Source organism: Notothenia coriiceps, unplaced genomic scaffold (assembly GCF_000735185.1).
Source record: "Notothenia coriiceps isolate Sejong01 unplaced genomic scaffold, NC01 NC01_scaffold00008321, whole genome shotgun sequence".
Taxonomy (NCBI): domain Eukaryota; kingdom Metazoa; phylum Chordata; class Actinopteri; order Perciformes; family Nototheniidae; genus Notothenia; species Notothenia coriiceps.
In genome coordinates this window covers 5,664-17,613 of record NW_011341022.1, presented here as the reverse complement: position 1 = coordinate 17,613, position 11,950 = coordinate 5,664, and the positions used below count along the sequence as shown (strand labels likewise).

General features: G+C 40.6%; 1 protein-coding gene across 1 annotated transcript; it reads right to left on the bottom strand.

Moving 5' to 3' along the window:
* Positions 1-221: 221 nt before the first annotated feature.
* LOC104944531 (ankyrin repeat domain-containing protein 24-like) lies at positions 222-10,355 on the bottom strand. Its single transcript, XM_010770075.1, has 12 exons — positions 10,265-10,355; positions 9,458-9,526; positions 6,868-6,998; positions 5,476-5,564; positions 5,304-5,368; positions 5,154-5,211; positions 4,396-4,466; positions 4,087-4,193; positions 3,377-3,549; positions 2,145-2,161; positions 478-582; positions 222-383 (listed from the first exon to the last, which is right to left on the bottom strand). The coding sequence occupies exons 2-12, from the start codon at positions 9,491-9,493 to the stop codon at positions 222-224; spliced, it is 1,014 nt and encodes a 337-aa protein (XP_010768377.1). The 5' UTR covers positions 9,494-9,526; positions 10,265-10,355.
* Positions 10,356-11,950: the final 1,595 nt, after the last annotated feature.

Genomic DNA, 11,950 nt, shown 5'->3' with positions numbered 1-11,950 from the left:
CACACACACACACACACACACACACACACACACACACACACACACACACACACACACACACACACACACGTAAAAGTGATGGTAAAAAACACATTGATAACAGTGCATTATGGTGGACTCAAAAACCTACATACTGTATAACCTGCACCACATGTACCTTGTTTTAACTTGTACTTGCATTTGCACAGAGATCTAATGAGGTATTGATTTACATAAAAGCATTAATCATTTTGAGGAGCTATAAATAAGAAGGGGTGCAGCACCTCTTCCAAGGCAGAGAGGGCGCTCTGGTGCTGCTGCTCCAAGGCTTTGATCTTCTGGAGCAGGCGGCCTCGCTCCTGACGCAGCCGTCGAATCTCCTCAAACACCTCCTCGTCCTCCGCCTTAGTCAGACAAGCACAATAAATATGTTCATGTCTGTCTTTCACGTAATATCAAAAGCAACTTTAATGAAAATGCAAGATTGACAGTGCAAACCTGCATGGCTGATTGTGTCTCTGGAGGCTGGGGAGCGGGAGAGAGAGACTGGGGCTCAGGAGGAGCAGGATTCCTGGGGTGTGGAGAAGGTGGCATCCCCTTGATCTTTGAGATGAGGAAACAGAGTAAAATGTATTGTTTTCAGTCATCAAATTACACATTATAGTCTTGAGTTAATATCTCGAGAAGCGATGTTGTTCTACACACTGGGTTGTTGTAGAATAAGCGTAAATATGGACCACTTTTATCTTGTGTCTCACATAGTAGCATTAGTAGATATTGCTTCTTTCTTTTTTAAAGGTTGCGAATGTATGTTATTCTTTGTTTAATGTAAACTCCCCTAAATCAAACCAGATAAGTGAATAAAGGTTGAATGAGTGAATATTTAGATGAATCCACTTTAAAAACACACATACTGTATATATATATATTCTATTTTTTTATATTCTATTTCTATTTCACCCGCTCCCGAGACCACATCACTCCCATCCTCCAGAACCTCCACTGGCTCCCCCTCCGTCAAAGAATCCACTTCAAAGTCCTCCTCATTACTTACAAAGCCCTCAACAACCAGCCCCCCCCCTACCTCACAGACCTGCTGCACCACCACACCCCTTCCCGCTGTCTCCGCTCATCAGAAGCCAACCTCCTATCCATCCCCACCCGCACCAATCACCGGACCTGGGGGGGACAGAGCCTTCTCCGTCGCTGCCCCCTCCCTCTGGAACTCACTCCCACAACCCATCAGAGACTGCACCGACCTCACCACCTTCAAAACACTCACAAAAACTCACCTCTTCAATCTGGCTTTTCATGTGTGATTGTTTTTGTATTATTTGACTTTAACTTTAACTATATATTTATTTGTTGTTCCTTTCTTTTCTTTTCTCTTCACTATTATCTGTAAAGCGTCTTTGAGCACCTGTAAAAGCGCTAACAAATTAAATCTATTATTATTATTATATTCTTTTAATGTTTAATGCTATTTTATTTCTGAAATATTTTTGGACTGTTTATTTTTTGTGTCTTAATTTATCTTATGTACATTGCCTTGTGTTTTTTATGCTGCTGCAACGCAAACATTTCCCAAATTGGGATCAATACTAAATACCTATCTATCTATCTATCCATCTATCCATCTATCCATCTATCCACCTACCTACCTATCCACCTACCTACCTACCTACCTACCTACCTACCTACCTACCTACCTACCTACCTACCTCATCCATCTATCTATCCATCTATCTATATGCAAACATACAGAAAGGCTTTGCTTTTAGGGGAAAGAGTGTTTTCCATCGACCACAATTGTTTCTTATGTACCTGCAAAGGAGAGCGCGGCGGTGGAGGAGCTTTCCGTTTGCGGGGGGTCGTGCCCCCTTGCACTGATGAGGCGCCTGAGGGGATTTGAGGGGGCTGCGTGGGGGTTTGAGGGTGATCACAAAACAAGCAGAGGTCAAGCTCAACATAAAAAGGGAAAATAGAGGAAACTGAGATAACACGAAGGGTCAGCAACAAAGTGGAATGAAGGCCAACGAAAAGAAAGCGGCACACACAAAAACAATGACCTCATATTGGAAAACATGCACAATGTGATCGGCCAAAGTGAGCCATGATCTCATTTGATGGAGGGAGCGATCCAACACACAGCTATGCAACATTACCTCCTCGCCCTCAGGAGCTACGTGTGCAGAGGGAAAAAAGACACATAGCAAGACACTTTATAATGTGATGAGGTCCAGCACACAGCTACAGGCACAAGTCCAAAAGTTCCTGTCACTTCTCAACATGTAGTTTATATCAAGTCCATGCATGTATCTCCTAGTAAATCCACCAAATTATCCAGTTATAGAATAAAAGATAATGTGGTGAGGCATCATATGCACACCAAGATCTCTCCATCTGCTCTTCAAACCACACATCTGCTTTCCATATAGCAGCAATGTGTTTGTTGAGGGATAAAAGTAGAGCAAGCCTTTCGTCTTATTTTTCTTTTTTCAAACCCCACTTCACAATCACACCCAGCTCATTTCCTGATCCAACTCCTTCTATTCCAGTTGTTTCCCCTGGGAGCAGAGACACAGCCAGGACCCAGAGCAGCACGGACACAAACAGAAGCCACACACTGATGATCTGTTAGATGTTAGGACCATGTGTTTCATATGATGCTGCCACGTCATATTAAAAAAGCTGCTGTCATAAGCAGATTCATTATTTCTGCCTAGTTTTAACACCCAATACTTTTTAACCACTAAGGATCTTTTAATCAAAGGAAGTGGAGTGGTTTGTTTGGTTGTGTATTGGTGTAGGTTCATCGGAGTCTTCACCACTATTGCCATCACTGCAGTCAGCCCCCAGTTATTGTGCTATCATTATTCATCTTCAGGAGGTTTTTACAACAGAGAAGTCCTTCCTTTTCAAAACATTAGACTTGGACATTTAAACTGGTAAGAAGACCAAATAGTTATGTCGTTTTAGTTTGGTTGAAACAATAGGTTCTGGTAAGCAGCCACCAATGCTTGCTGAGCTTATATCTCCACCAACAAAAGATCCAGATGTCTTATGACTAAAATACTTCATCAGGTTAAAAATATAAAGTGTCAAAATAAAAGGGAATCGAAAAATAGTGGCTTCAAACTGGAGAAAAAGTCAATTTATGACGTATTCTGACAGACATCCCCAATGCTTACACATGTGCAAAGTGGATACACCGCCATATAACATAAATCTAGTTGTTTCTTTTTCATTTCAATATGGAACCGTTACCTCTTTTACCTTTCACAGGACTAAGCTTGCTTGATTTGCGAGAATACAATACAAAAGTGAATTGTAAAAACATCTTTGTGTGATCTGCAATCACCTCTCTCTCTAAAAACCAGCATTGAGGTCTTTTTACCTGGAGGTACACCGTTCTGCAACATCTCTATGATGAGTTGGTTGCCCGTGGTTATGCTGTAGTCGATGGCATTGTGTCCGAGGGCGTCCTCCAGCTGTGTGTTGGCCCCGCCTCTCAGCAGAGCTTCTACTGTCTCTATGCTGTCACTCTCACACGCCAGCATCAAGGCAGACCTGCAATGCCAACAAACATCATAAGAAAACAAGAAAACAGCAATAATGAAGAATCATATATACATCAGTTTCAGACCGGCAGTAATATATCAGTCATTGGAAAGATACATTATGCTTAAACCTACACAACTCTTTTTATTTGATCAAGGATTCCAGAGATACTAATCTTGTTGTGTGAATTGAATGAGAAGGCATTGGGTTTTGATGAAAAGATGCAGTCTTTAAAAAGCCTCTAATCATCCTCTCCAAAGCCAGACTGAGAGCTGTCCCTGCTGGAGGTCCTGACCTGCATCCCCCCAAATCTACTCCACATACTGGAGTCTTTCTACAAGAATCCTTCCTGTATCCTGACCCAGACAACCCCACTGCTGTGAGAATAATCCTGCAGAGGTTTTTTGGTTTTAGCTTAAAAGTCTGTGCAGTGCTCCAGTTTGCCTCAGCAGGACACACACTGTCAGACACTGCCTGTCCTTCCATCTGTCAGAAGCTTCAGCTGGGGTGCCACAGAGAAGAGGAGAATTATTTAAAGTCCAGCACCTTCCCTGGTTGTCCTGAATGTTGGCATTGGCACCTCGACCCAACAGAAAGACACACAGCTCCACTCGGCTCATCTGAGCTGCCAAGATCAGAGGGGTTTCCCCGTCCTGACAGAAAGACAACACCAACTTATTTAAACACTATGAAGCAACATCACATATATTTGATAATGGTATCCAATGTATTAACTTAAAGAAAGAGTAAACAATGGATTGTCATTTACTTATTTATCTCGCATTACAGTTCAAAACAAAACAATGCAAGCCAAAATATATATATATATTGTTAAAACAAAGCTCTTCATCCTACCCCATCCTGGACATCCAGACTGGCTTTAAAATCCCACAGTGTCTCAGAGCAGGACAAGCAACCACTGACCGCTGCAGGAAATAATCAGCATTATGATGAATACCAAAGGTTTACATACAGTATAGCATGTACTGTACTCACATCATGTAATCTTGTTTAAAGCTTTGTGTTAAAGGTGACCTATCATGCAAAATGCACTTTTGTACGTCTTTTATACATGAATATGTGTCCCCGGTGTTCCAGGGAACTCACCAAGTGTCAGAAAACACAACCCTCTCTATTTTCCTCCATACCCAAATCTCTTAAAAAGGGGCTGCAACGGATCTGATACAGACTGATCCAGATTTGAACACTTCTATGATGTCACAGAAGTGGCGCTACGGCTATTGGGCCAACTCCACCAATCAGGAGGAGACAGCCACGGACATTGCGTTCCAAAGTGCTGGAGACGCTGTAGTACATATGCCAGGCCTGTAGATGGTGCTGTTCTCACAGAATCAGCCCATGAAAAGACAGTGTTAAATTAAGCGAAATGAGGAATGGCTAAAATGCATGATCTGTTTGGTATTTTTACAAATAAAAAGTATAAATATGCCTTATATAGGTATGGTCCTACACTATATTATTCAAATATAGCATGATAGGTCCACTTTAAGAATACTTTCAAATGTGTGATAGGATCCAAGAGAAGTAATTGTTGTATGCAAAGTGAATTGTGTGCCCAAACTGATGTCCCATTGTAGTTCTGTAACTGTTACCTGCATGATGAAGCGGCGTCCTACCAATGCTGTCTGTGCAATCTACTGATAATCTCTCCTGTCAGAAGAAATAACAGTAAAAATCCTGCTTGCATTATTCCATTTATATTTTATAGTATATGTTAGCTTTGCTGTCATAGTGTGATTTACCTGTAGGAGCCTCTTTAAACACTCTGATTGGCCGTGTTTGGCGGCCAGGTGAAGGGCGCTGAAGCCTGCAGTCAGTAATAAAACAGACATTTATAAAAAATCCACAACAAGTGTGATTCAACAGCCTTGGCTTGGGATATAAACATTTATATTTGATAGTAAAATACCGTACCAGCGCCATCAGTGATGTTGACGTCTGCTCCGTGAGCGATGATGACCTCCAGACAGTCCAGCCGGCCGCGGGACGCAGAGAGGTGGAACCTGCAGGAGGACAAACAGTCTGTCAGTGGGGCTAAGAGATGAACATGGGAATCCATTAAAAATGTCTGCACTCACTTTCAAGAGAAAGTAGGCAGTAGAAGTTTATCGTTTACGAAAAAAGGATCAATGACAGAAAGATAGCAGATTAGTGGGATTCCCAGTGGCAGGTAAATCCAGGAGAATATACTTTGCTGGTGCACAGGAAATGATGTGTTAGGAGGAGCAACAATAGCAGTTATTAGTGTAAAATATGGAATATCTGGAACAAACTCCCGAAACCTGCAGGTCCGCTGCAACTCTTACAACTTTTAAATCCAGGCTGAAGACTTTTCTTTTTGCCGCAGCTTTTAATTGAAACGGTTGCGGTTGTGTTTCGTTTTTGGTTAATGAACATTTGGGGCTGGTAACCGATCAGTGTCTGGGGACTTTGTCCTGGCTGGTTTTCTCTGTGTATGCTGAAGCGTAGACAGCTCATGTTCGGAGAAACCTTAAAGAAAGGCATCAGTAAAGTGGAACTTCTGTGTGAACTATTCAAATCTTAGACTGCACTGTAACTTTTTATTCATGAATTTTTTCTTTTAATGTTTCTTTTATTATCTTTTCTTTTTAATGACTGTTTTTAAATGCCTTTGTCTGAATGTCTTTCATTTTTTGTAAAGCACCTTGAATTGCCTTGTGTTGAAAGGTGCTATATAAATAAACTTGCCATGCCTTAAAATAACTACAACACTAATGAGTAAAATAAGCTTTTTATTAACTGCAATTCCTCCTAATGAATGAATGCCTCGCTGTTAGGGTTACATATCCAGCTAGCTTGCAAGGTAACCTCACTTGGGCCGACATGGAGGACGGAAACTTAAAATCAGGATGAGGATGGATTACCAGCCATTTGCAAAATATTTTGTCTGAATTTTTAAACGAGAGTCAAACCTTACAGAAAAAGTCTAGGCTGTTTTGATTTTGGTACGCTCTCTAAAGTACACATTTATCCAATTTTTATATTGCTTATATATAGGTCAGGCTGGTATGTCGAACCTTACATTTTCCATTTTAAAATAATTTTAAATTAACAGTCTTTAATGGCTTCTGTGATTCATATAAATAAAGGAATTCATCAAATTTGATGAAGTACACTATGGTTATTTTAAAACAATTTTAGATTAAATATACAGAATTAATACATTATTGTGACACACACCGCGATGTAAAGTAACATATCCCTGGATTTAAGATTTCAGCCATATTGCCCACTCCTACTTCCTTTGAGTGACTAAGACAGGTAAACATAAGGAGCCAAACTTACGCTGACTTGCCCTCGCCGTCCAGCTTCGTGGGACAGAGGCCTTTTTTGACGATGAGAGCGGAGACTTTGTCGGGCTCATTCTGCTCCACAGCCTGCAGGAGCCTCTCATCACTCTTACTCCAGTCCTGGCTCTGAGGGGGGGGCAAACCGCAGAAAGGTCACCACCCCGAACTGCCCCGAGAGAAACTGATACCACACTGCATATCTCATATAACAGACAAACAATACATGACTGGACAGCTGAAATACATATGATGCAATCAGACAGATGACTGTGTAAAAACAGAACGTTATAATCAACCATTTTTAAGTCAGAATTATTATAATAAAGAGGAATATTCACTTTGTTTATCTTGTGTTTAGTGGATAGAGAGAGGAGATACATACTGTAAGTGCCAGCAGGCTGAAACAAGGACAGAGCCGCTTCATGAGGCTAAAAACAGGCTGCTGAGGATCCATACTGCTAGCAGGGCTTCACACACACACAACTAAATAAAGCTACAGAGTAACAAGCTACCGCTGTGTGTCCTTCGTTACAATACACACCGTCACTTGACTACAGAACAAACATCTACAACAGATTCATAACTTTCTCCCTGATGCCCTTCGGAGGTCACAGCAACATCATACCAGAGCTCTACATACTGGATCATTTAACCCAAATCGCACCTTCAATGAAATGAAATAGCCTGCCACACAAAAACTCATTTCATCACACACACACAGTATCCGAGCTGTCCTCACAACAATTCCTGTGCAGTGTTCCCTATCCGCATCCAAAACGCTGCTCCATCATCCTGCCTCGGCTGCTAGCGGTGACATAGCCGGTCTGTCTTCTCTCACACTGCCACCTCCTTCCTTTCCTCACTGTCCTCCTTTCTCTAAGCTAATCATTTATCTGCAGACTCCGTAGCAGGCGTCCTCCTTTTCGCTCCATTAGTTTTCTTTTTTGTCAGGTCCTGCTCGGTACCCCCAGGGCAGCGACATACTGTAGATCTGTTTCTCTGCAGCTGGGCCTGTGTGATGTGAGGACTCAGCAGAAAGGGGAGAAACAGGCTGGCTCAATTCTGCTTGTTTGGATGGTTAATTACCGGGGCCGAGGGGACATGAATTGGCACACAAACAAACTGAAATAAAGTTTGTTTCTGGCTGTGGGAAGGCTTATGCATCAATCTATTCTATCTATGCATCACTCAGTTGGACTACAATAATAATATAGGACACATCATTACTGAGTGGCTGTGTATTTGTCATAAGAAAATCTTGGATCTGTAAGAAATGCTGTGTCTATTCATTTGCAAAAAACAAATGACTTGAAGGATTGAAATATCTTTGCTGCTGCACAACAAATGATATATTTCAGTTTACCCGGAGCAGCAATAGCAGGCCTTAAAGTAAATTAGCTGCAACACTTATGAGTCAAATGAAAGGAAATAAGAAACCAGATGCAATTACCTTAATAAATGAATTATTTCCGGTGATGTACATTACATTTCATTTAGCTGATGCTTTTGCACAAAGCGGCTTACATATACTTTGATACCGCAGACACACCTATGGGAGCAATTTGAGGTTCTATAAACTACTCAAGGAAACCGCCGCAATGATTAGAGGTAAACATTACAGTGCCTAACTTACGCTAATTTGCCTTGAGCTTTTAAAGCATCTGTATAATGACTGTATTGGGCTGTCATGTCCTTACTTAGATAATGATGAATGTACCTTAGTATATTCTTTATAATATACCTAAAGTATCCTTTGTTCTGGGCTCACTTGCTTAGACAACTTGCTTGACTGAGCTTGTATCTGCAGATGTTTGGATTAAACTTTCAGACAGACCGGTTTGAACTATTAACTTCATGCTTTACAATACTGAAAGTGCATCCATACTACCCCTCCAAGGGATCATCCTTGTCACCATTGTTGTGGTTATCACTTACACTAAGACTCAGTGTCCGTCGCCCAAGGAGAAATTCAACCTAACAGGCTGTTAATGTGCTAAAAGCATCTTCAGGGACTAGATGCTCAGACCACATTGTAGAACCAGTGTCCTCTACCGATGCCTTTGTGCTGTGAGGTTGCAAGTCTTTCTGACCCCAGTATGTTAACCTGCAATAAGAACATGGCTACGGAGCAGGCAAAAAAGTAAAATCTTAAAAGAGCAGTATTTGGAAACCAGGTTAAATCCCAAAGCCATTTGGAGTAGCAGAGGTATGACAGCAGGAAGGTGGGGATTCTTTGCATGCACGTGTGTGTGTGTGTGTGTGTGTGTGTGTGTGTGTGTGTGTGTGTGTGCGCATGTGAATAATTGAATGCTACCTGAGATCTCTGGTTATAACAGCCTTGCTCTCCTGCTGCTGCTCAGTGACACTGAATCCCGGGGCCCCCCATACACACTCACACCCACTCACCCGCAAACACAAGGAACAACCCGGGATCTATATAAATGACTACCCAATCCTGAGCAGGTGGACACTGTAATATTAGGTTAAAACACAGCTTGTTGTGGCTTATATATGTAAATAGCTTGTAGCAAACAGGTGTACTACTTTTAACTGTAAAGTTCCACATGCCCACAGATGGCTGTTACCTCAGTCTTTTTAAACTTTGCCTTCAGACTCTTCATAGTGGTTTGATGGCCTCTGTCTCAACAGGAACACTGCAATGGAAAAAGCAGATTACAAAGTTAAGCGCCATCATAGATTACAGCGTATCAGTGTATATAACTAACCATCAGTGGTGGAAGAAGTGTTCAGATTCTTTAGTAAGTAAAAGTAGCAATACATTGATGGTTAAATACTCTGTTGCAAGTACAAGTCCTGCAATCTTACTTTAGTAAAAGAACAGAAGTATTATCAGCAAAACTAACTTAAAGTATAAAAAGTAAAAGGTAGTAATTCTGCAGAAAAATGGCCTCCATGTGCATTTATTATTATTATATATGACATTTGTACATAATATGATAATATTGTTGCATCAAGTAGCCTTTTACTCTTATAAATAAAGTTGTGATACAACAAATTATTGGCTTTTTGTTATAGGATGATTCTACTTTTTTTGGACCTTAAACAGTGAGTCCATTAGTTTATTGGTTTGAGATGCATTATGTTAAAGGTTCTGAAAGGTAGTTAATATATTAAACAGATGTAGTGGAGTAAAAGTTGTGCAGTAGAAGTAAGAAGTAGCATTAAATGAAAATACTCAGGTAAAGTACCACACTTGAGTACGTGTACTGAGTTACTTTCCAACTCTGCCAACCACGACAGACTCAGTAATAGAGAGTGGTAGGCCACCTGCAACATGTGGGTGCACCAACATATTTATCAATACATAGGAACATCAACACAACATGGCGTCAACACACGTGTATTTAAACGGACCTGCAGAAACAGCCTACCTGTGGAGGACAGTCCGGCTCCAGGTGAGTCAGGGTTTCCTCTGCCCCATCAGCGGAATACACAGTAAAAACACAGGAGGCTCACTGCTGTCTGGCGTACAACGTACGTACAGCAGGAAATAACCCGCCCCTATCGTAAATCAACCAATCAGCAATGCGCAAAACGCCGGATCAACGTTCGATTGGCGATGATGGATGGGTGAAGGACGTGTAGCATATTTTATGTTTTATTTGTTTAAAGTGCAGTGCTGTTATTTTGTGTTTAACAGGCTGCTGCTGTCCAATGTAAATTAGCATCCAGTCGTGTAGCTAGCAACTTGTGTCAGTTCATGGAGCTCACTCTTCAACACCGAGGGGTTCTGGGAAAGTTGTTAGCCAATCACTGGAACGTTAAAGTGAATGTAACCAATGGCAACACTGGAGGAGCTGAATCCGGAAGTAGATACTTTTGTACTGTAAGAGAGAGGTGAGTGAAAACAAATAATAAATAGTTAATTACGGGCTAATTTAAATGTTATTCGACTATTTTAAGGTTTAATACGCTTTCATAATTTATTAGTTAGATATTTTACTGAAGTCTGGTCGTTAAAGGCTCCTTTTTACCTCAATGTATCTACGCTCCTCGTTTTTAGGTTAGCCTAGCGTTACTAAATAATAATAATAACTTTATTTATATAGCACTTTCATGCAAGATGCAGCCCAAAGTGCTTTATATAGCAAGATGAGATACAAAATAATATAACAATGAGTACAAAATAAAGAGTGAGAAATACAATATAATAATAGAAATAATATAATAAATAAATTAATAATAATATTTAAAAAAACAAATTATAAAAGCAAAACAGAAAGAGTTAGAGATCACAAAATAATAAAACATGTGATACACTAGAATTACCCCAAATTAAAAAGATAGGGCTTGTATTTACTTTTTAAAATTCAAAAGGAGTTTGCTGTTCCAATACCTAATGTAGGCTATATTTAATTTGAACAAACTTTTAATTGAAATTAGTCTTCCTTCTGTTGTTGTAAACAAATATAATGGGTGCTTGCAATACACATGAACCACCAAATGAGGGCAGTACATGCACATCAGAGGAAACTAGAAATTAATACAGCATTACAAGTCTATCAAAAACCTATTTTCCAGCCCATAAATTCAACCGAGAGACTCATTAAAATCAAATGCATGACTTTGAAAGATACATGTGTTGATGTGTGTCAGGTTTTTCGTGAATCTGATGCCGTACATCATGTCTGTTTGCCTCTCATATTAATGAATGATGCTGTTCAGCTGCAAGAGAACTGAAAGCGTGAAGTTTGAGACAATGTCACATCCATATTTAGTCCTTTTTAATGAGGAAGTCTTATTAATTCTCTGAAATAATTATCTGTGCCTTGTTGCTTCTGTTTGATTCAATTAAATCTTAGCCTCCTATATGCAACAGTGCTTCTGCATGAAAAACAATGACTGTACACCTGTCTGTCTGCCTGTTTGTGATTATCCCTCACTGTGAGAGATCCTGATTTTCCATTTCTGTTTCCCTCTCCCCTGCGCTCTCCATGTGTCTTCCTCTTGCTGTCTGACAGCGCGCCTGTCTCTGTTTTTCCCTCTCTTGCACAGATTCAATGTAGCCTCTTCTGTTCTGGCTCTCACCACAGCCTGGATGGGGACGCAAATTAAAT